This window comes from Rattus norvegicus, chromosome 7, assembly GCF_036323735.1.
Source record: "Rattus norvegicus strain BN/NHsdMcwi chromosome 7, GRCr8, whole genome shotgun sequence".
Taxonomy (NCBI): domain Eukaryota; kingdom Metazoa; phylum Chordata; class Mammalia; order Rodentia; family Muridae; genus Rattus; species Rattus norvegicus.
Window position 1 is genome coordinate 57,279,488 of NC_086025.1, and position 25,629 is coordinate 57,305,116.

General features: G+C 42.5%; 1 protein-coding gene across 19 annotated transcripts in view; it reads left to right on the top strand.

The window, feature by feature from the left end:
* The window catches only part of Grip1 (glutamate receptor interacting protein 1), a 657,377-nt gene that overhangs the window by 458,987 nt on the left and 172,761 nt on the right, over positions 1-25,629 (top strand). For 14 of the 19 annotated variants that reach the window (XR_005486730.2, XM_039079960.2, XM_063264315.1 and 11 more), the window contains 1 exon segment: positions 3,371-3,451. The exons of the other annotated variants lie outside the window; for them this stretch is intronic. Coding sequence is in view for 13 of the 14 variants with exons in the window: in XM_039079960.2 (XP_038935888.1) it covers positions 3,371-3,451 (81 nt within the window). In the remaining variant the exon portion in view is untranslated. 19 annotated transcript variants of the gene reach the window in all.

A 25,629-nucleotide genomic window follows, 5' to 3' on the forward strand; every position in this document is an offset into this window, starting at 1 on the left:
ATTGTCATCTAAACATGAAATTCTAGGAATAAATATACAAGTCTGCTTCAATACACATGTGAGGAACCATGCTGGAAGCCTCCATAGATTCCCATACATTTCTATGCAGGATTTAAAAGTCACAACCTGAAGAGATGGCTCGGTTTTTAAGAGAGCACACAGCTTTTGTAGAGGGCCTAAGGCTCAGTTCCCAACACCCACATCAGGTGGCTCACAACTGTTTGTAATTCCAGCTCCAGGGGGTTCAAATCCCTCTTCAGGACTCTGTGGAAACCTGTACTCATGTGCTCAAATCCAGACTCACAGACAGACAGACAGACAGACAGACAGAAAGGAGCATGCACACACAGAGACAGCAAGCAGACAGACAGATTCATGCACATGTGTGCACATACACAAATATAAAAGTAAAATAAGAGGCTGGAAAGTTTCATCAGCACTTAAGAACCCTTGTTGCTCCTCCAGAAAACCCAGGTTCAAGTCCCAGCACCCATGTAGACTTTCACGCTCTGTAACTTCAGTCCCAGGGGAACTGATAGCGCCTGCAGGAAGTAGGAGGAAAGCATGCACGTGGTACACACACATAAACACACACACACACACACACACACACACACACACTCACACACACACACAGACACACACACACAAAGACACACACACATATGCAAGCAAAGCGATCATACACAAAAATAATATAATTGATAAGTAATTCATTAATTTTTTAAGAAACTTTTTCCAAAACTAAATAGATGAAAACCAAATGACCTCTGTCTTTCCTTCCCTTCAGTGTCCTAGAGCAGAGTCTTGACTCTTGTCCTGTGACTTCTCTCACTTTTCATTTCCCAAGTTTGAGTTGCTGAGTTTCGCTAAATCACCTCAAGAGAGCCGCAGTCCATTGTGTGCCGAGCAGCTGGAGGCCACAGGGCCTCTGCTGGTGTATGGTGAAGGGGTGACTGCTCAGGTGGTTTCCTAGTAACTGAGTTAAGCTGTCCCGGGTGTCTCTGCTGCTCAGCCCTCCACAGTGCTCAGGACAAGTGTTGCCAGCCTCACTCCCAGTAGGCATTGCGACTCTGGCCAGCTATTCTCAAATACTGAACTTTTCCCCTATGATTATTTGACCAATGCAGCTTTTGGGTTCTGGATAAGTATCTCCTTTCTCTTGTGCCTGGGAAAGGCATGCTTGATTCTGAGAGGGAGGGTGTGGGTTGGGAATGGTTATTCAGATGCTGGTCAGGTGGCCAATCATTCAGTTTTGACCTTTTTATTAGAGGATCTCAGCCCTAAATCAAAAAAGTAGCTTTCAAATATAAATGAGAAAACAATTTAACGGGGTTCACAACTTCTGTAATGCAAACTAGGTGAATTTCTTTCTTTCTTTTTAATGGTCTCTTTAAAATAGAGCATGAAGAAGAGATAACCCAAGAGTCTCCTGGGAAAATCTCTATTGCCCTTTAAGAAACCCCAACACCACGTTTAACCCAGGGTCTTACTGACAAATTAAAAACTGAAGATTTAAGTCTCAGCTCCTGACTGGGGGGGTGTGATGGGCTCTATCTCTGTAAATGAGCCACATTGTGGCTAAAGGAAAGGAGATACAGTATGGCAACAGTGTTGTGTAGAATCTCAGACATTTGCACAGGGATCCAGCCTGTCTGAATGACTGTTGTGTGAGAAGCATGGTGTCTGGTTATTAAACTAACAGCATGAGAAGCTCACATACCCTCTTCGGATGGGAATGGACAGTGGGACAAGTGGCCACTTTCGTGACGAAATGCTTGGATTTGTTTTACGCTATCTCATTGTTTTCAACACGGTACCTGCACTGAGAAGACGCCAAGTCTCAAGATGCTGCTTCAGAAGTGTGTGGATGATGTTGTTGATTCTTTTGGTACTCTAAAGCTGCTAGCTTTGTTATGGTTGGAAAGAAATGAAAAGAATTGTGTGCTCAATGGCATATGAGCATGAGACAAACGTGCCTGCCATTTTTTAAGATAATTGCCATCGCCTCGGTGTTAATCTTTTGTCATTGCTTATAAAGACATTGCTCGTTTTTTTATGATGAAATCGTGAATCATTTCCAGGAAATGCACATCCCGGGGAAGAAATGAGCGCTTTGCCGTGGAAACACACCACTTAGTTGGGAGAATTAATGTGCACAGCCCTCCGATGATAAACCTTGCTGCCGAATTAAATGCTTGTTATGTTTAATAGTTTGCCATGTGCGATATGATTCCTTTTAATCCTTTAATGATTTCCAGTTAAAACAATGACAGCAATAACAAACATGTCCCAGCGTGGGAAGATGTGTCATTGTGTCACCTAGCTTGACAGCATGTGCTGGGTAATTATTTTACATGATTTTTTTTTCCTCAAGCCATATCAATCTTGTTCTTAAGACTCTTAAGGTTTTACTCCCGCTGTCTCCTTCACTATTCGCAGGGATGCTTCAATCCAAACTAGGAAGCATTGTTCCTTATTCTAACACTAACACGAGCTCTCCTGTGTCACCCACTCATGATTCCAACTCCGAAGAAATCAGAAACAAGAGACTTGACTTATAATTTAGTGGACCGACTCCTCCACAGTCTTGGCTCACCTCATGTCTCAGTCACTGAACCTTTTCCCTAACGCTCACAAGTACATGAAGCTTCAACCCCTCCATCTTCTTGGTTGCTCTTTGATTCGCTACTACTCCTGACTTTCTATTGCTCTATCGCTTGTTTTTAACCCACTCTTTAAAAGAATGAAACGGCTTATTGCAAGACATATCTTCTTGTACCCAAGCCATCTTTCCTTCCCATTTCTTTGCCTCTCCGATCTTACCTTTGGAATGACCCCACCCCTCTGCTTCACCCTGGATGCTAGCTCGTGCTCCCGACAAGAGCCTACTAATCGCTATCTTCATCCCTCTGCAGTACTAACGCTCATTCATTTGCTTCTCTGAAATACTGCATTTTCTCTTCTTTGTTCCTCCCCCTGATTATTCTTAGTGTCCGCTGGGCCATTTCGTTCAATCTTTTATCTTCCTGTCCCTACACTAAATCTGTCTATTGGTGGATCTACATGACAGGCAGAGGATTGATGAGCCTATCAGCACTCTTCCTAATGTTAAAAAAGAAGTCTCCACGTACATGTTAGCTTTCGATCCTTACAACTCTGACGGGTACCTGAGAATGGTGTCCCTCTTTCTCAAGAAGGAACTGACATTCAAAGCATCCACACTCATCCTAAAATGTAGGACTCAGGTCATCAACTCTTTTCCTCCCCTCATGACCTCTCTCTCTGGAAGGATTGCAAACCATTATAGGTCTTCACCAGGCTAGAAACTGGATGGAAATTAACCACACCCTTCATTGTGCCTTTGCAGATGAGAGTCCCTACACTAAATCTGCCAGCCAGACAAAGCCGCCCGATGGAGCATTGGCTGTGAGGAGACAGAGCATCCCAGGTTAGACCAGACTGTTGGATATTTCAGCTGTTTTACTTATTTTTGAATCCTGTTGTTTGGTGGTCCTAAATGATTCCATCCTGGTACCCATGTTATTCAAAGAGCACAGACTGCACTCCACACAACTTGTATAACCAATAATCAAAAACTGGGTCAGGCAACCTTGCTGACCTACGAGGATTCATCTTGCAACCTGCCACTGCCACGGAACCCCTTGCAAAATAACTAGAATTAATATCAAGTGTCTTTTACTTGTCGTGTGTCTGGTTTCAGCAGGATGGCATTTATGGACGCGTCCATTTCTTTACTGAAGTGCCTGTCAGAACAAAACTATGTGCTGATGGTACGTGTGGAGGAAAACCACTTCCTGTCTTCTCCCTTCTTCCAACCTTGGTTTGCTTCTGTTGGATAACTCTTTCGAACCTCTGGGTCTTGGTTTCCTTGGGAAAATGTGATGTAGACTCTTGTGAGACAATGAATGACATTTTGTACATAAACCATTTGTGAGGACTCTATTAACAATTCTCTACCTCAAAACCAGTATTTTGGAAGCTTCAGTAGTTTGAGAACTAAAAGCCTAAGAGCATGTGCACTGTCAAATTAAAGAGGGAAGGAAACCCAAAGTATGATCTCAGCTTGATAATTAGAAGACTGTCTATAAAAGCACCTGCCTACAAGAGCGGGGCAAGAAGCATTCATAGGCCTTAAAGACTCATTTAAACCCTGTTTGTATATTTCATTAAGCATGGCGAAAGCTAAGCTATAGGACATTAGAGTAGTTTCGGTTCTTAAGCAGTGGCAGACTCGTGTTCCCTATTCAGCTGAAGCAATTGGCCAGTCTATTGGTGAAAAGAGGGTGTTGCATTTGAATAAGAACAGGGCAACGCTAGTTTGTGGGAGACTTTGCTCAAGATTCCTCTCTGCTCTTCTAAGAGTTGCCTGTGATTGCATTTAGTCTTGTTTGAAGCTTTAGGGCTATTAAGAAAGTTCATAGTTTAGAAGCAGACGTGAGTACATTGTATCTTCTTATTTTGCTACACTGACGGCTCTGAAGTGGTTTCCATTCTGCAATTGGTTGGCATCACCCAGTGCCAAGATGTCTATTCCAGTCTGTGAAACATCATCCTTAGTGCTGTTCACAGTTAGAAGCAGCCATGTCTGAGCTGTGTTCACAGCCATAAGAAAATACCGTATTGGAAGGTCAATAATGTCAGCTCAGTATTGCCCTCTCCTTGACTTCTGTATCTTTGTTGGTAACTGGCGTTCCTCTGCTAGGAAGAGCCGAGAGATTTCCCACTGCCCTTGCCTGCTAGGGAAGTACACTGTAGCTTCGTGTTTAATAAGAATGTGAGATGTTTGGCTTTCTGTCCCTGGATTCCTTACCATGGGCTTAAACCCAATGGAACCAAATGCCCACAGACTGGGACCTCGGAAGCTGCAAGTCAAAATATAATCATCTTCTATTATGTAGTCATTGCAGGCATGTGGTCACAGTGACAAAACCCCATAGGCTGTTGTTCAGGATTTCCTTCCATGGATTTTTCTAATGTCGCATATTAAATTGTAACTTACTTGAAGGGACAGACATTGTCTCTAAGTCACTGAACCATGTTTTTACATTACTCATTGGGTTAGCAGATTTATAAATCATAACTTTTATTTCCTATCACACACGTGATGCTTTATTACAGAACTTTTGTTCTTCCAGGTGTGTGTGATTTAAAAGTTGCTGGGATTACAATTTCTTGTAGGCTTCATTGTTTTTTAGATATTTGACCACAAAGAAACCTTGTTTTGTTCATCCCTCATAGAGCAAGGGCCAGAGGGAACAGGTCTTCAAAAAAAATCTCCATTCTTAATCAAAGAGAAGAACAGCCAGCAGACAGAGAATCTAAATGGTTAGTCATTCCTTACTAAAGCTTGCTTACAGAGAAAACAACTTTCTCCTAAACTCCTCCCCGACTGGCTAAGCATTCTTAGGACTCTAAGACTGCTTTGTTCTCTCACCTTAAAGCACCTGTAAACCCTTGTTTGGGAATAAGAAGGGCACAGCCTCGGAACCTTAGCAAGAAGTCACTCAGATCAAAGAGGTGTGACCCAGCATCAAGAGATCTTGACGATTCTCCTGCCATGTCCATGTTTGCTCTTGGACAGTCCTAGAGAGAAAATAGACAGGGGAAGAGGCCTGGTAAACTCGAGTTCACGATTTGCCAAAGCTTCTGTTGAAAAGTCCAAAGTGGTCTGTAGACTAAGCTGGATTCAATTCTGCATCTTTCCCCACTCTCTCCTCCTATGTTCACCTTCCAATCCCACTTCCCTTGGGGTTTTATTGCCACAATAAAACCTCTGAGCAGGGCAGGTATGTTTAGAGCAGTACCTCCTTAAGAAGACAGTCTTGGCTTGCCAGCCACCTTCTGGTCTTTGTGGAGAGATGTCTCCCAAGGCAGGGGCTGTCCCAGAGCCATTTTACCTCACTGGCTCCTTCAGAGTGGGAGGCTGAAACCTTCAAAGGGTAGCATGTCCCGTGTCAGCCTACGAAGCTATGTACACCCAGTGATACAATGGTGATCACTGAATTTACTCCTGTTAGTGATTTCTTTGATGGGTAGGAGAGGATAAGGTCAGAATGAACATCTTAAGATTGTCTGTAAATGTTTTATGGCAATTGAAGCAGGTGCTTGAAAGTTATCTAAGAATACAGATCCAGTACATAGGGAAGATTCTGTCGCGCGGGCTGCACTATGCTCATGGCCTAGCAGATAGAGCTGCTCTGTACCAAAAGGGTGACTTTGAATGTTCACAGAAATATAATCTTTCATTTACTTCAGAACCCAATATCTCCACATAGACTCAAAATTAGTACAGTAATTACTTTATAATCATGAGTCGTATGGATCTTTCATTAAAGCCTTTCATCTCCCTTCTTTCGCTCCCAAAAAAGAAGGCAACATATTAAGAAGCTCTCAGGAGCCAAATGCATTTGCTTTGGATGAAAGGAAATGCATTATTAATATTATTTGTGTACTTCTCATTTTTAATAGTGCCCATTATGGCATAAAATATAAAAGCAAAGGTATTTTTTTTAGACTTTTAGAATAAGCTTTGGTAAATTTTCAGTGAAGGTAATAAGAGATGGCATGTCTGGTGCTGGGACATGGAGGCTACATTTAAAGGTAACCTTCTGAAAAAAAATAATATTAATAAATAAGGAAGTGAAGTTTGAATCTTATTTCAAAGATAAAATGAGTTCTAGGTTCAAAGGTATTGTGGGTTAACAGACACCATAAATGTAGCTTTATGAGAAAGCTTTTGATCTGAGGCCCTTGAGTTGGCAGACTACAGGCGAAGTGGAATTAGGCTAATTAAAGGGTTGCACAAATATTGAAAATCTGTTCAAACTTTGAATTTGACAGATTTTGAAATAGCTTATGGTTTTCCCTAAAGACAAGATTTTTAATCATACCTGTCTATTGTGTAAGGGGAGAGATGGGGCTTTGCATTAGACCCCAAATCCTGCAGTTGGTGTCGTATTGATTTGGCTTGCCTCCCTCTCCATACAAGGAACCTTGTTCATCAGAAAGAAACTGGTCGTTCTGCTCACAAATGTGGGAAGTTACAAAATAGCATCTCTATCATCTTTCAGAAACTTTGGGACACAGAGGAAAAGTGTCTTAAATCTACATCCCGATTTAGGTCACAAAAAGTTGTGGAGGGTAAATTTTTTTTCCATTTGTGGACTATTAGAAACGATATTAATTGATATGTTCATAAATGGTTGAGTCTCAATCTTTCTTTGGGGTCCCTTTTAGAGGTTTGGGCTAGACATGTAAATATGAGACTGAGAGCCTAAAATTTGTCCTCATCCAACAAGACGTACTTAGTAGAGCCGTTAGGATCCAGGAAGGACCCACATCTCAATTCCCAGATCTGGGAGGGGGAAAAATGTCATGTCTTTGACATCATGGAGAGCTGGCAGCCTTCAGTCACAGAGAGAGGACAAGTTTGAAGGTCTTTATTAACATCTCTGCTTATCATTTTCCTGACATTGTTGTTCATACAATTTGATGCTTCATTGATCTAAATTCTCATTATTACAGCAGCCATCTAGAGTGACTTTGACACTGGACCTAATAGCTGTATCAGTTTTCAGGCACACAAAGGCCATTCGCTCAGCCTGATTCAACTTCACCTCTTTAGTTGTATCAGTGAACCTCTCCCAAAGAACGAAGGATTCTCACCAGATAAGAAATGGAAATCTGGTGTAGACTCTGAGCATGAAATGTCACGCAAGCTACAGATACTGTCCTCTGTCACTGAATCAGACTGTTCAGTCGGTGAGCATGTCGCCAGTGTCAGGAGATGCCACTGGACAAACATTTTCACTACACAGTCAGGCAGCGGGGCAAATGAAAGCAGGGCCCTTTCCTGGTGGCATTCAGAGAGCCCCAAACAGTAATGTCTACAAGCATTCTAATCAGAAGGTATTTGCTGAGATAGCCAGAATGGCTCAATAACTTTTAAATAAAGTTCTAGATGAGGGTCAAGAGGATTGACAACAATGCCATTCCCATGTCTGCCCCTAGAGATTCTGTTTCTTCTTCCCCCCATAATACTTCCCACTGTCTGAAACTTATAAATATATTACTATTTTCTTTCTCAGCCCCTCACTACAATGTATGTGACATACAGGTTGTGTTCTTGGTTTGGTCTCTCTAGTGGGCAGAACAGTACGTCACAGGCGCTAGGTGTGTATGGAATAAACAAATGAGCAAAGCCTCAGAGCAGCTGACTCCCTGCAAAGACCGCGGCATCCTGTGAGCAGTTGCAGCTCAATTGTGCAGGACCCTCTACTGTTACAACCGGCTCCTCAGAGTCTGTAGCAGATATTCATGCTGGTCTTGAGTGTGAACCAAATATAACGTTTCTAAGGAAACCACACTGCCCCAAAGTAATGAACGAAACATAGATCAACTAGAAGAGAAAGACTTCTAAAGGTCAGGGCTCTCTCCCTTGGCTCATTTGTTTCTCTTCGGGCAGAGTATATACATGCAGACACCCTCCCTCGGAAGAAACAGTTTAAGTACTGTCTCACCATAAAGCTGACAAAGTGAGCATGAATCATTTCACCGTTACACCGTAGAGAAGAGCTAATGTGCGAGTAAAAGCATTCTAGAGTTCATAAATAGAACCACGCAGAATAGAATCCTTACCGATTATGGCCAGGACACGTTAAGGATTTTCCTCCAGAGAGCTGATCCAGTTTGCTGCATGCAACTGGATTACAGAGTTCTCCAGTCAAACTGAGTGAAACGAGCAGTTTGATTTGTGTGCTCAATGCTGGAGCCTTCATTCGCAGTTCACAAATGTCAGCCTATGGCGTTTGAACGGCTCTCAGACCTACTGGTCACTAAACATGGCTGAATGTCAACAAAGTGGTGCTTGTGCAGCAAGCGATTTCCCAGAAATGCTTATCCCTGTGTGCAATTTTAAGGGAAGATTATTTGTAGTGACTTTCCACTTTGCCTCTGTGTTTCCTAAAAAGCCACAGGGGTGGTGGTTTTTAAGGCAACAGTATGCTCTGGGTATGTTCAGGGGTCAACAGGATTGGGTCTAACCACAACTAGCACAGACCACAGTCTCTGAGAAAACACCGCACAAGAGAGCTCAGGGATATGTGTCTAAGAGCTACAGAGAAGTCTTTTCCCTCCCTAGCTTTTGCACTGAGGGAAAATCAATACTCCTCTTCAACAAGTTAGAGGGACTTCCAATTCAGGGTTTAAAATGAAGTGACTTTAGAGAATCAGGTGAGGTGAAAGCTGAGTTTCTTGAGCAGTGTGTGGGAAGACTGAAGGAGTGTTTTATGTGAGCCCTGGGTCCCATGGCTATGTCGCACTTATCTATAAGCCTTAAATGACCAAACAGCATCCCAGATTCCTGGCTCCTATGTTTGGTGATATAACTAATATTATATCCATTCATATTATAATTGCTATGATTCTTAAGTGAAGTCGAATTGGTCCTGTGTTTTGTTCCCTCTTATTCTTTTAATGTCTGAGATTGATCTACCAATCTAAAAGAAATAAACTTCCAACAAAGAATGTAAAACAAAGGCTTGTGTATCCCCTCAAAGCTCCTGGCATCCACCAGAGTTTCTATACCACAGCCTTTCAGAGACCCTGACTTGGGATGAGTCTTCCAAGAAGAAGTGACCTTGAGAATCCTAACCCTCAGCCCGTTATTGGTACATAAGTTGGTAGCTGACTTATGGTGCAGAGAAGGTCATTTACGTAGACATCGAGTGCCTTTGGGGCTTCTGTGGAAGATGAAAAGAGATCTGAATGAGAAAGAGGAGACTACACAGAGTGAACCTGAGCACAGGGAATAAAAGAATGCAGTGACCACAGTGCCCCATGATCCAGAGACAGAGGGCATGGGCAGAAGGAGGCAGGTGATACCGTAGGGCTACTGGCCATTGAAAGCACGCTGTACTCTAGGTGCTGAACACAGCATGTCCGATTTTATTTCTCCATACAACATCTCTGAATGAGTTTCCATGCCCCTCATACAGACAAGCAAGCCGATGTCCTGAGAGCTAAAATCACTTGTCAAAGGTCAAAGGTCACAAGTAGGAAGCTTAAATACATTTGAGATTAATGTGAGTTTTGGTCAGAGTCCTGGTGAGCAGCTGAAGAAGGTGGTAGGGAAATGTGAAGAGGTGTAAAAACTTAGTCTTCCGAAGAGCAACCAAACCTCTTCTGTGAGGCACCAAGAGGGTATGAAGGTTTGTCCTGTCTATCCAGCTCACGTATCCATCTGTCCTCAGTGAATGGTGCCTGGGATTAGAGACAGGCTAATGTGCAATGTCTTGCAATGCTGAGACTCTGAGTAACTGAAGACTTTGAAGAACTGAGGAGGAAAATGCAGTATTTAGGGATATACTACCTATCCCTAAGTATATAGGACTGTATGGCTATTCAACAGCATAGAAATTGTTCCGAACTTCCAGGTCAAGGGAACTAATTAAAATGGGCTATATAGACGTTTTCCTTAAGTTTTTTCACATGTATATTTGATCAGGCGTCTCCTCCAGCAACTCCTCCCAGATCCCACCCCACCCCTGCCCACCCAGCTTCCTGGTTTCGCCCTCCCACTTTCTCTCAATAAAACAAACCAAAGAAAACAACCCAAGGAGACAGAAAATACCAAAATGAGACAAAAGCAAGCCTGTCCCCCCTAATAGAGTCCATTTCGTGCTGGGCAAGACATGGGGCCTACTCTGAATATTGATATCCTCAGTGACATCCCGTTAGAGAAAACTGATTTTCCCTGTGCCATAGCATCTTGGTTACAGGTGAGATCCTGTGTCCAATCCCCTTTTTAATTTTGGGACCTCGTGTGTGCATGCTGTGTGCACTGCCACAGTCTCTGTGTGATCACTACTGCCATGTCTGTATCTCCTTGGAGCCATGCACTGCCTCTGGCTTGCACAATCTTTCTGCCCCCTGGTCCACTTAGATCTCGGAGCCTTGAGGGGAGGGGTTAGAATACGAGATACCGTTTAGGACTGAGTGCTCCAAAGTCAGTCTCTCTCTCTCTCTCTCTCTCTCTCTCTCTCTCTCTCTCTCTCTCTCTCTCTCTCTCCACAATGTCCAGTTGTGGGCCTCTGCTTAATCCCCCATCCATTGTAAGAAGAAGCCTTTCTGATGGGGGTACATTGAGTTTCCGGTCTAATGGGTGCCCCAGCCCCCACATTGGCTTTTAATATGTCTGCTAGAACTGGTAACACTATAACTGCATACTTTTTACTTCCCTCTTAAAACTGCTTAATAATGTAAAGCCTTTAGATTACAATGAGTTCATGAAATGAAACACTGTCCTGTGAAAAAGATATTAGCCTTGTAAAAAGGTTAGCTCATATTTATTTCCTATAATCAGAGTCAGTGAGTAAAGGTAAAATTCATTCAATTTAATAACTTATTTTTTGAATTTATTTTAAAAAATATTTTATATATATAAATATGTATATATTAGTTATTTTTATATATTATTTTAAAATATAAATATATTTATAAGTAAAATTTTGTAAATATTTATTTATAATAATAGATAATATTATAAATAGTATTTATAAAATATTACATAAACATATAATTTAATATTTATGTTTATATAATTTAAATATTTAAATTCTTTTAAAATCTCTCTAAATCTATTAATGACGTAGGTGTTAAACAGATACAATGAAGATTTCCTCTTCTAAATTTTTGTACAACTACTTTGCAGCAATTGGCCAGTCTCATTTGCTTTAGGAGTTTGACAGCCTCTGGTCCTAGCCCACCTTCTTCCTGGAATATAAACCAATACCTGTTGATCCCTGCCCTCCACCAATCCATGCCTCTCTGATTGCTCCTGTCCCCAGCCAATCCTTTACTCTGACATAAGTCTGTAATCACTAAGATGCTCTTTGCTCATGTAGATTCGGAGGGATGCTCACAGTAATTTGACATGAATAGTCTTCACTACGGCCACCTCCTCCCACTTCCCCACTTTCTCCTCCTTTATCCAGCACCTCCTGTGCCAGGCACAGTTCCTTAACATAACCTACGTGTTCAGGATGTAGGTGTGCGGCAGGGCCAGACGTCCCTGTGCTTCTACGGTTGGCCACTGGGAGGCGATAGATCCAGATACTCACAGATCCCTCACGGGATGTCAGGCACAATGAAGAGAACTGATGGAAACAGAAAGAGATGGGAAAGAAAGAAAGACGGTGGTCACGGGTTTGAAAACGAACCTAAAGATGGCCTCTAATAGGCAGTGACATTTGGTGAGCCTGAAAAGAAGGGTGGGCTAGCTCACTGTCTGAGGGACGGAGGTGAAAATGACACAGGTCCTGCAGCGGTGACAGGTCATCATGAGACCACAGATGTGAGTCTGAAGAGAATGGAGGCAAATCCAGGCCTGGAGCAGCTAAAGCAGCGACTGCATTTGCTCTTCATTCTAACCCCTCTGGCTGCTCATGGGAGACAAGCTCGAAAGCAGGAGAGCCTATTAGAAGGCTGGTGTAGTAGCTCAGGAAGGAAGTGATGAGATCTTAGACCAGTGGAGGTGGAAGTAGCGACAGTCGGAGTTTTAAAGCGGAAGGAGAAAAATACAGAGCTGGGGTAGAGGAGGCAGTAATCGAAACAGTCAATTGATAAAGCACCCCAACACACTACTCAGAGGTCAGACATGGGCAGACGGATGGAAGGAGAAGGCTGGACTGATGTCTTAGGGTAAGTGCAGATGCCATTCACAGAGGCAGAGAGCCAGCAGGAAGTGGGGGACCCGTGGAAGATGAACACTCAGATCTAGGTTAGAAGCTCACATTCGGGGTCTTGTTACTGGGAAGGTGGACTCTATGCCTTTGGAGTGGCAGAAACCATCTAGGTAGTTCAGGTAGGTTGACACAAGGTCCAGGCTGTCAGCCTGGGACGCAGCAGTTCTCAGAGGTCAGCAATAAGAGACAACTCAACAGAAGTCAGGTTAAAAAGAAAGGCAGTGAGGTAGATAGAGTCAAGAAAGTGTGGTTATCCCATGTCCCGGCAAGAGCCGAATGCCACTATGGTGGGTGTAAAACTGAGTCACGTAGCAATACAGATATAGAGAGATGGAAACATGAAAGGAGATAGAAAGCCTGTGTGCTAGTCAGTTTGCTCTCAATTTAGTCAGCAGTTGCTGCAAGAGCAAGTGGGGATTAAAGCAAAACACTGTCTTTGAAGAGGTTCAGTACCCAGCCCTGACAGAGTTCCCTGGGAGGAAAGACATTGTAGAGACCGGAGGAGAGCAGAGCTGCCTGTGAAAAGTTATGTGAGAATGAAGAGAAGTCCTTTATGGACTGTGAAAGATATGGGTGAGAAGGCTTCAGGAAGAAGAAATGTCGTTTCAAAGACTTGATGGATTTCCTGAGTCATGCTAGAGAGTCACTACATAGTATAGTCTGCATAACTCTTCTCTCTCAAGTCCTGCAGCCTCCAGTGCAAAGGGGATGAAGTGGACTTATCCTTCTGATACTGACACACATGTCCTCTCCACCAATTATACGCTGGTTCCACTCACCACTCTCTCACTGTTTTGCCACAATCATTTCTCAGGAGCTCCCAGGATGTAAGATGTTTTGATGTTTTCTTTTGTTTTGTTTTTCTTTTGTAGTTGTATAAGTCACTTCTGTTTTGCTGCACTAAGGTACCATGACCAAGGCAACTTACAGATGAGTTTATCAGGGGTTACAGTTTCAGAAGTTAATTCCGTGACCATCATGGTTAAAAAAGCATGGCCACAAGCAGGGCTGCATGTTGCTGGAGCAGATATTAAGAGCTTACATCTAATCTACAAGCAGAAGGCAAAGGATTAACTGAGAATGATGTGAGCTTTTAAAGCCTCAAAGCTTACCCCAGTGACGTATTTCCTCCAAGAAGGCCACACCTCTAATCCTTTTTAAACAGTGCCACCAAGTGAGGTATCAGCATTCATATAGAACTATGGGAGCCATTCCTATTTAAACTACAATAGTTTAGTATATTTATTTCAAGTTGTTCTGTGACTATTACCAGCTTCTAAAGTCATCTCTAGTTCAATATTATAACCCTTTCAATTGAAGGATATGTTTCTGTATTAAATGCAACCCCCCTCCCCTCCTCAAACCAGTCATTCAAACACTATGAGTTTTTCCCAGCAGGATTCTCAGATGCATATGGCCCAGCTTTGCCTTAGGATATCACCACTTTTATGCATTCCCCTCCTTGTAAAGCAAAAAGGTAGAAATAGGACTCAGACTACTATGATACCCATGTCTTACACACAGACAGACAGGTAGACACACACCACACACACACATACACACACACACACACACACACACACCACACACACACATACACACACACAAACTACTTCTGCATTCTAATCACAATATTAAAAATCTTATATATAATTTGTCTGACTTCAATGTGTTTAAATACACGAAATTGGCTCTATTACAAAAATAGCCCCCTATTTTTTCATATCTCTGCCTAGTAAGTACTTGTGCCAATGGACTGAATTTTCTCACTCTGAGCCTCTACACAGTGCCTGTTATAATTAGTCTGATCTGCCTTCAAGTCCAGTCATTTGCATACGTGGATACACCTAACATCTGTTCCTCCTGTTGCTGCTTTCAAACCGAGTAAAACACATTCCCGCCTAAGTTCTTGACCGTGTGTGACATCACTCCCTTTCTCAAGTAGTTTTTCTAGGCTGTTGATGCTTGTTAGCATTCAGCAGAGCAAACTGAATACCTCACTTTACTGTGGTCTGAAGAGAGCAAAGTACACGCAATCGTTACTCTCCCTGGTTAACATGGAGGTGATGATTATACTCGTAAGCGAAGTCATGTTTGTGTTAAACTTGCTGTCAGCGAAAGCTTACAAGTTTTGATCTCATGACTTCGTGAGGCTAGAATTTTCTCCCTTCAGTAATACTCTTTATAATACCAGGCAATCTACAGAGTTTGCCCAGTTGTCTGAATATTTCTTTCCTTGATATTTATCTAGCTTTGAGATATTTGTCTAACATTTCTAGACATCCATCAGATACAGAAAAATCAGTTAGGTTTTATTTTTGTTTGTTTTTTTGTTTTAAAAAAAAGAAAAAAAATTAACCCAGTCTTATGGACAAAGAAATTAAGGCTCATAGAAGCTGAACTATCTTGTTCAAGTTATATTTAATAGCATTTGTATGTTGGCTTTTTAAAATTATTTTATTAGGTTCTCTTACTTTTCCACCTCCTCCCCCGATACTAGTTTGGCGAGAAAGAAGGTCAGAGTGGAAAAGGGACACAGACCTCTGTAGGCTACTTCCTACTGGCTAGGATGGTTGGGTTCCTTGGGGCAAGTCCAGTCTTCCTCATCAGAATATCCAGCAGTCCAGCAAAACAGCAATAACCAGAGCAGAGGGGAGCAGCAGCTACAGGGGCCTCCCTGGGCTCTCTCATTCATACCCACTCCAGAGCACCCAGAAGTAAACTATCTGGAGCTGACAAACATCACACACACACACACACACACACACACACACACACACACACACACACGGAGGGGGGGAGACGGAGAGGAAGAGAGAGAGAGAGAGAGAGAGAGAGAGAGAGAGAGAGAGAGAGAGAGAGAGAGAGAGAGAGAGAGAGAGAGAACAAGACATAGTCAACGGCTGTGAACAAAGTGAAGTAGCACCATATCCCATACCTGGGATTGAAACAAAAATGGATTCCCATAACATTACTGTGTTTTTAAAGAAACCAAAAACTCTCACTATGTTTGTTGGTGGGGTGGACTGGGAGTCAATCACCTTACTCGCTCACCTTTAAGCTGAGAACTGAGTCAGAAATTCTTCTCGTCAGGCTCTAGCTTGCAAATAGGTCGTCTTCCTGATTGCTGCGCACATGCGCAGTTCGACTCGCCAGAGACCGCCACAAATCTGATGAGCACTTAGCAGGCGTTGCGAAAGACACGGGCTACGCTGCCGAAAGCGGCACACCGTGTCCTGCCTCCAAACCTCACTGATTCACAGGCCTTGGGTATGATGAGCCTCGGAGGTTTTAACTTTCAGCTCACAGGGTGTTGAGAGATCTTTACAAAGGATAAATCTCTGCAAAAAGTAGTATCAATAAATCAAGATTGCCTGGCATTACCAGATCCTGATGGGCATCATCAGTACCAGACTCAACCCTCCAGAGGAGAAACAAGAGGAGGCATGGAGACGTATTTGTGTAGCTCAGTGTCACACTGAAGCAACTAACAAACACACACACATACACACACACACATACACAAACACATACACCCACATGCAAACTCACACACACACACACACACACACACACACACACACACACAAGCTCACACACTTAAACCAAAAGTCATCAATCTTTTGAGATACTTCAGCCATAAGAAGCCATAACTTAGGGCTAGTGCATTCTCAATTATCTTAAAGGCAGAATTAGATGCATATGAACAGTTAGCAGTCAGCATTACTCCCCTGCTGCAGGGCAGCCCGGACTGTGTTTTTCAGTTTGCCAGAGAATTCTTAGAGGCAGCACTTGTTGCTCCCCTCAGCACTATGCTCTCAGGCGACTGGTAGGGGACTGGTGGGGTTACACATGCCTCCTCCCAGCAGATAGCATGGCCAGCGTGTGGCTTGGACATTTGACACATGCTGTTGGGATACTTTATGGGAAACCCGTACAGGTTATCGGTTAGGACACCATCTGGAGCTACCCTGTCTGATTCCGGTGTCAGCATCCTGGTTACCTGCTGCTCTGTGGAAATGAGCCGGTTGCTTACGATTCAGGCTTCAGCTTTCCCATGGTGCAAAATGAGAGTATAACGAGGATTATGTAAGTTAATACACAGGAAGCATCTATATTAATTATCTATTCCTTCCTAACAATATTACCACAAGTCCAGCAGCTTAAACCATATACATGTATTATCTCTCAGTTTCTGTATAGTAGGATATTAGCGTGGCTTATCTGCCTTCCCTGGGGTCTTACAAAGCAGGAGTGTTATCTGAGGCTTGACTGAGGAGGACTCTATTCCCAGGCTCAGTCAGTGTGTTATCAGACAGTTCAGAACTTCAATTCCTTGTCTTCCAGAGGTCACCTTCAGCCCCCGTCCCTGTCCACTACCCCACAGACCACAAAGGGAGGAAGTCACCAGGAGGGGGGCGGGCACTGAAGTCAGCACATAAAATGTGATAACATACACGTGGAACCTTTGCAAATCCTCCTGCTTAGGTACAAGTCACAGGCCATGCCCAAACCCACAAGATGGTTACGCCCATAAGATGGTGGTTTCAGCATAGCTGTAGGCCACGCCCATAATTACAAAATAGGGTCTCACTCCTATCCACAAGATGGAATTTTAGCACAACTGTAACCAAAGTACTCAACAGGCACATCCTAGGGGTTGGAAAGAGCTGTATGGCCTTATAGTTTAACAAGGTTTTCAGTGCTAATGCAGTCCTGTCTGAAGCTCCCTTCCTGTAACCTACTGCTGCTAGCTAGGCCCCACTACCCGGGACAGGAGCATCCTAAATCAGACTTTCAGATTTAACCCATAAGTATGGGACATAAGAAGTTTGGGACCACGGAGGATCAGAAGACTGTGCCTGCTACAACGTTTGGAGTCAGCCCTGGAGAGGGCTTCATACTGGTAATTACTCACTGGAGCTGATGCCTGAATCCGTCTCACCTGGGAGGGTGTGAGCGGATCACACAGGATACAGATCATGATTGTAGGCCCACAGGAAGAAAAACAAGTGCAGGTGGCCTGGAATCAGCAGACTTTGAAGGTCACCTGAGACTTTTGTCTGTTCTGCTGCTGAGCCAGGAGAAAGTGCATCCTCCTCCTCCAGTCTCCAGAAGCATCTTTCCAAGGGCATTGGCGTCTTTCCTGCCGTGTGTTCTGTAGTTCCATTCTTCCCTGACCAGTCTCTGCCAAAGAGGAAGTGGGAGCACTCTGAGGTTTACACAGAGAAAGCCAAGAGTCGCCTCCATACCTTAAGAAAGAGAAGTACTTTTTTCTGTATTGTGACATGCGGGTTTCATCTCCTTAGGAAAGAGACCTTCCTGAGCTCTGTTTCTTTTTGTCTCACAAAATTCCTAGCCTGATTTTTGTGCCTACATTGCACACTAAGGGATCACGAACCGTCCTTTGGAAAAGACGCCATGGCAGATTGGGCTTCCGTGCTATCTGATATGCACATCCATCTGAGTCTCTCTCAGGTTCATTCTTGCCCCTCGACTGTGCGCATACTAGACCTGATGATTGTAAACTTTCTGCTCAGCACCCCAGCCCTGGAAGAAGGCTGATAAGCCTCATCTGTGAATGGCAGCATAGAACCCAGATGTGTGCTTCTTATTCAGGAGAAGTTATTGATTGGAAACTTATATAGGCTTGCATATTAAGTTGTATAAGTGCATAGAGTAGTCCTGGGACTTCATTAAATCTTTAAAAAATGTGACCCCAAAGCAACATGTAACACAGGTGCAAACAATTATGTCCTGCACTCTGTTCATATTTACACAGGTTCTTCAGGCCTAGGGAGAGCACATGGGGTGTCTGAGGACCTCTGTACTTATGCTAATAAATCACTAAATATTAAATATATAATAACTGTGAAGCCAGCCTGATATTTCTTATTTAGGCAATTCCCCAGCAGAATTCAGAGGTGTTAATTGCTTTTTCACGTTTTTGTGTGACAGGTATGTCTGTTTCCACCTAGGTAAGGGGAGCAGTTATTGTAATGCTCCTGTGGGCTCTGTGCGATATTCTTTAAAGGACGTTAAAGGCATTGTGCATTTAGAGGGAAACTGTCCTCCATTCTGTTCATGTGTGAAAGCAAGAGCAGACAGTGTGTTCAGACCACATGATGAAACTGTCGGAGGGGGATGTACAAATGAAACAAACGCTGAAGACAAAAAATAATGTATGTTCGGGAAATCCAAATTTCAGGTTAGAGAAAACACACTCCATTGTGTTCCTAGATCACTGAATTGAACAGAGATTGAAACAGAAAAGGGCAACCTTTTTCTTTACATACTCAACAAGATATATTTTTCCAGAATTTCAAAGCAAAATATTCTCTGGAACTGGTGTGGACTTCCAAACAGGAGTCTGACAAGTTGCTAACTCAATTCAAATCACGAGATATTCCTTTACCCATTGTGTGAAAGTCACTTTCACAATACACACTGGCAAGGCAATTTGTTTTAATGTTTTGTGTCCACATTTCAAGAAGCTAAAGAAAAATAGTCTTAGAACTCTGCTAGAATCTGGGGCTTTCTTTTGATAAGACGTCACGTCAACTGTTGGGTCAGCCCTTGTTAAACAATGTCATTGTGGAAAGAAGGTTGCATTTGAAATTACAGCCAATATTTGTTAAGTTCTAACAGATTTTCCTGATATGGGCCCTTAGGCAAGTTCTCTGTCCTTGAGAATCTTCATGTATTTCATCTTTGGAATCCCAGATTTTGATAGAAATAAAATGCATGCATGTACAGGGTGTGTTAAGTGCTATACAAATGTAAAAGTCATTAAAGCAAGAGGTTGTCAACCTGTGGGTCATGACCCCTTTGGGTGTTGAATAATCCTTTCACAGGGTTTGCCTATTTTGATATCCTGTATATCAGATTTTTACATTATGATGCATAACAGTAGCAAAATTACAGTTATGAAATAGCAACGAAATTATGGTTGGGGCTCACTATAGTATAAGGAACTATATTGAAAGGTCACATTAGGAAGATTGAGAACCACTGCTAAAGGAAGGTGTGGGCTTTGTGACATCTGAACGCTATTCAAATTGAGAACACAAAAATACACTTTTCAGAATGGAAGAGACATTACAAAGATATGGATATGTCACTGGCATCTTTCCCAAGACTCTGGGAGATGCCTGTGCCACAGAAATTCTCAGAAGTGTGTAATGGCTTCCCCGGTGCATTATTGTCACAGAACACAGAGTGCCAGAGCTGGGAATGGCTGCACCTGCCACTGGACACACTTAGGTTACAGTATTAGAAAATTCACAACACATTCTGTGGAAGAACAGAAGAGAATGCAGGTGAGAACAGGTGAAGGCAAGACCAGAGACACAGCTATCCCTATCTGGTCCCCCCTTCCTGGGTGCTTTGAAATCCTCACTTTGAAATGGAATTTGGAAAAACATACTATATTCTAGCTATCCTAAGCCCCACCCTCTTGTTGCTCTATACTTTTCAACATCTGTGAAAAGAAGCATTTTGTAGTTGTCCTTAAGCCTGTAGAATTTGTGATTCCATTAGCATTTTCTATGATGGCTTGGTTCAGACTCTTGGTGATGAAAGTCTTGGTGAGGTAATCACACTTGTGTCACCAGGCTTTCAGGAACTGGCTTTTATCCAACGAACCATCCCAGTAGCTCCTGGAGAAGAAGGAACCATAGGGAGCCCAACTCCAGTTAGTAGATCTGCAACACAATCTTCACAGACTCAAGGCTCAGGGAGTACTGAGGAAGGGAAGGTAGAAAGATTGAGAGGAACAGAATGCCTGCTGCTACACAGTGTTTCCTAGAAACAACAGAGATGTCGCATCCAGGAAATCTCCATAATGTGGTTGCTTAAACAAGACCTTCATGATGACCAGACCTTGACATGCCAAAGGGGGATCATGTGAATTTCAAAAGATCCATCTCTGCTTGAAGAACTACAGATAGGCAGTGGCTACCATGATAGGATATTCTATCCCAAACACTCAGCCTAAAGCACATATACATGTGAGCCACACTCGTGTGTGTGTGTGTGTGTGTGTGTGCGTGTGTGTGTGCAGTCTGGTGTTGTGTGTGCTTATAGAGGAAGAGAATATTAAGTCCAAGAGAGAGTTGGGGAAGGGAAGGTTTAGTGTGGGAGAGGAGGGGTGGAAATGATGCAAGTATCCATCTATAACATTGTCAAAATCAGCTAATCCTACACTTGGAAGGCAGAGGCAGGCAGATCTCCATGAGTTCAAGGTTAACCTGGTCTACAAAGCTTTTAGACCTATATAATAAGACTCTGCCTATATATTATATAATAAGACTCTGTCTCAAAATAAATATCAATTTTTATTTTAAAATTATAGTACCACAAACTGGAGAGAAAAACATAAGCTCGTGAGGGTATGTCACCATAATAGTAAGAATCAAAACTTGCCAGTGAAGCTCATCAGCTTGAAGAAAAATCCAAGAAACAAAAGCTGAGCATTTCCTGGGCAATGCTACTTTGCCAAGTTCTTGATGCCCAGAAAACAATATTGTAAAGAAACCATGGATGGCTAACACTGGTTCTGGAGGTGAACACAGAGGCGTTTTCAGAAAATGCTGTGGATAATTTCCTGCTTTTGTACATACTTTGAGATTTTTACTAGGTGTAACATCTTTAAATTCTTAGCAATAAGAAGGCATTATATTATAATTTAATTGACAGCATAGTCTTTTCATCAAAATGCTAAATGAAGTACATGCTTTAACCGTAGTAGTATTTTGAAGTGAATGATTGACGATGGTTCATTTTAGTTTCTGAGCTTTTAGTTCAGAGATTAAGGCACAGTAAGGCCTTTAGTGACTTGCCAAAGGCAATATGGATGGTTTGCCTAGGACACAATAAAACATTAGTGAATATTTTTCAAAGTGCAATCTCTGGTTTGCCCCAAACCAAGCCTTAAATTTGATCCTTACCATTGGTTGCATTATTATTATTTTAACTTCTTAAGATATTTGTTTTTTACTTGAACAAAAATTTCTTGAGTGCTAGAATTAGAACTTGCCTGTTTTTCCTTGATCATAGAGTGTTTAGCATTTAGCAAATGAACAATAGATAGTCAAGGAGAAGTTGAATGGATGGATGGATGGATGAATGGGTGGATGGATGGGTGAGTGGAATGGTATACTATGGGTTAGAATGGCTAAAATGTTTCACATATAGAGTGAAGCCAGAGATCATTTTATTTGGGTGAAGTAATACACACAGTGGTTGAGATAATAAAGAATGGAGCCGGGGTTGGGGATTTAGCTCAGCGGTAGAGCGCTTGCCTAGCAAGCGCAAGGCCCTGGGTTCCGTCCCCAGCTCCGAAAAAAAGAAAAAAAAAAAAGAATGGAGCCAAAGAGATAACTCTATTGGTGGGTTTCTGCTATCTATCCTAATGATGAGAAACAATATAAAGGGTTTCCTTCTGTTTGCTTGTTTTGCTTTTTAATATGTGAATCAATAGAGTTGGCCTAGGCTGGGGCTCAGGGGAGAGTGATGTTCTCCTTGTTAGTGTAGAAGAAGCCAAAAGTAGGGCATGAGAGTTGTCCTTGCTATGGTCAGCTCAGCCCGCTCCTGCCTAGCATCCCAGTGTGCCTCAGGCGTGGTAGAAATAAAATGCAGACTGACTGCAACTGACCTCCAGGCTTGTCCACAGCTCACAGGGCTCCCTTAGTACATTGCCTCTTGGTTATCTGCAGTGACCACACTATTGGTTTCCATCTGTTCCTTTATTCGAGATGGATCAAGTCTCACAAAACAACCATGTCAAGTGCATACCCCTGACATATGGCGTCTGTAGCAAAATAAGAGTGACTGACTTACTGTTGTCCCAGTGGCTTGAAGTCAGCTCATACCATAGCTTTCAGTCCTAACCTGGTAGGTCCTTGGCTACGTCTTGTGCCTGCTGTGAAGTCGCTGAAAATGTCCAGCATTCTGTTTTGTTAAGATTCGACTCTGTGCACATGAAATGGGTACAAGTTCTGCTAAATGAAAGAACCCGATTTTTAATTTCCCTTCCATTGACTGTTAATGTTCTTCACAGGGTTGTTTTGAAAGCTAAATTAGGTAATAAGTATGGAAACATCTTGAAGAGAATGAACTGCTTGAAAATACTGGATTGGTCTTTCAAAGTATCCGGGCTATAAACATATCTTTTCAATCTAGGGGTGTGAATATCTGAGTTATTAGTTATCTGTGGAAGGGGGAGGCCAAACCTAATGTAGCAGGTTCCTTCACCAGATTGTGGAAGGAGTCACCCAGTTTGATGTCGGAGGGATCTGAAAGCATTTTCTTTTTAGCAATAACTCCAGGGTGTAGCCAGCCCCATGGCTATCCCAGCAGATAGGTAGCAGGAATTATTTTCTCCAACCACACTTCAAGAATCAAGTTTTGGTAGCTTCGTTTCTCTGTTAGATGGGAATGAGAGAAAGACGGAAAATAGATTTCCTGTTTCTATCCAAGGAGCCTAAAGGTCAAATGACACCTCGGTGACTTACAAGGTACTTCCCAGCACCACAGGTTGGACCGTACCTCTCCTTCAGGCTCCCAGGCCATACTATACCCTAAGCACACATCTCTGGGATCCTTAGTACAGGCGTTTGTCTCAGACCTTTAGAGCATGAACTACAGGAAGGTATATATGGAAGCCATTAGTCTTTGCCACGTTAGCTGCTGCCACAGAGGCTGGCAATTACAGACAGTCAAAAACTGTTTTTTTTTTTTTTTTTGGTTTTTAGTTTTTATTTTCTTGAGCTGAAACAGTCCAGATGTAGCACTAAGAGTGTAGCTATCTTCCTTTCGGAAGCACTGAAGAGCAAGAGTAATTTCGAAGCTCGCCTGGTCAATTGCTGGAGTTTAACTTGGAATATCCAGATCTCAATTATGTCAGCAACTTGCACCTAGAGCTTTAACTGCTTGGAAGTGAAAGTCACTTATTCAAAGGGAAACTGCTTGGAGCTCTTTCAGGCAACACAATTACTGGGTCTCCTGCTTGGTGTGTGTGGGGGCGGTGGGGGATGCGTGGGGTGGGGGTGGGGGATGGATGTGTGTGTTTGTGTGATTTTGTGCTTGTTGCTGTTTTTACATTCTAGTCATTATCCCTCTCCTGGTTCCTCATCCCATTCCTCTTTCCCCTTGCCTCAGAGAGTATGCCCCCACTCCCACCAGGCCTTTCCTGGGGCCTCAAGTCCTCAAGTCTCTCAAGGATTAAACACATCTCCCCACTGAGGCCAGACCAAACAGACCTCTGATATATATATATCATGCATACATACATGAATACATACATACGCGTTTCCAGCTTCTCTTCTGTCTAAATATCCATCCAGAGGCCATAGATCTAGAGGAATTTGAGGTCCATGGGCCTTGTCCTGTCTCTGATAACTTCTGACACGTTTTCCTTCATATTATCATGGAATTAAGTAGGAATATGTCATTGACAGGCTTGGCCTCTCCATGCTGACCCCGAACTTGTAGCTCACATGCGTACATGGTATCTAGTGGTGTTCATTGACTGACACTATGTTCAAACATGATCCTGTAGGCAGCAGTCCTTACCTTCCCTAACACTGTAACTCTTTAATACAGTTCCTCATGTGTGGTGATCCCCAAACCATAAAATTATTTTATTGCTACTTTATAACTGTAATTTTGCTGCTTTATAATTATAATGTGAATATTTGATATGCAGGATGTCTGATACGCAGCCCTCAAAGGGGTCATCATGCACAGGTTGAGAATCACTGCTCTAAAGATCCTCGTTTCTTAAGTTTTCCTCATCTTTTAAGGTTTTTGATAAGCTATAGAAGATTCCTTACTTAAAAATGAGTTCTTAAATTACTTTAAAGGTTCTTTGGATTGAGAATCCACAGTTTTCAATATATTCTCCAAGAAGTCTGCAACTCCTCACAAGATTAAACATTATGGGTATTATATATAAAGATTTGGCAATGTGCATTCTTGAAATATTCCAAATACTGATAATTTGAATAATGTCATGGCTAATACATAGTAAACACTCTAAGACAGATGCTGTTGTAAATTGTTCACTCAAAACACCCTGCCTGTAGGACACATATTGTTAGTATCTCTATTATAGAGATGAGGAAAGTACACACACACACACACACACACACACACACACTCACACACTCACACACGCATAAACATTCTAACACACAACATATACATTCACTCACACACACAAATTCACACACTCATTAAATTCACATACTCACACACATTCATATACATACATTCACACTCTCACACTCATTCATATACATGCATACATATACTCACACACTCACATAGGCATACACACTCACACAAACATTCTAATACACAACAAATACATTCACTCACACACACAAATTCACATACTCATACATACCTATACACTTACACACAAATTCACATACTCACACACACACTCACACACAAACACACATATACTATATACATTCACTCACACACGTATACATTTACAAACATACACACACATACACACCTCATCAGAATCAGTCTTGCCAAAAAGAACTTGATCTGAATACCACCTGTGTTAAGGCGGTCACAGATTTTCATATTTACTTCCATATTTTTGGATCTGCCCTCCATGCCTTTTGAAATACTCTAAGAATAAAAACATACAGCAATGAATCTGGCTGTCCCCGCCACTGCTGAGATCAATCCTGAGCATAATTGTAGTTCATATGGAGACTCAAGCTGACTATTTATATGCTGTAATCCACTAATCTAATTCACATTTCTGCTGTAATTCTCCATGCCGCTGCACAGCAGTGGATAGCGCCGACAGACCTTCTTCTGCTCTGCTGTGGCGAGAACT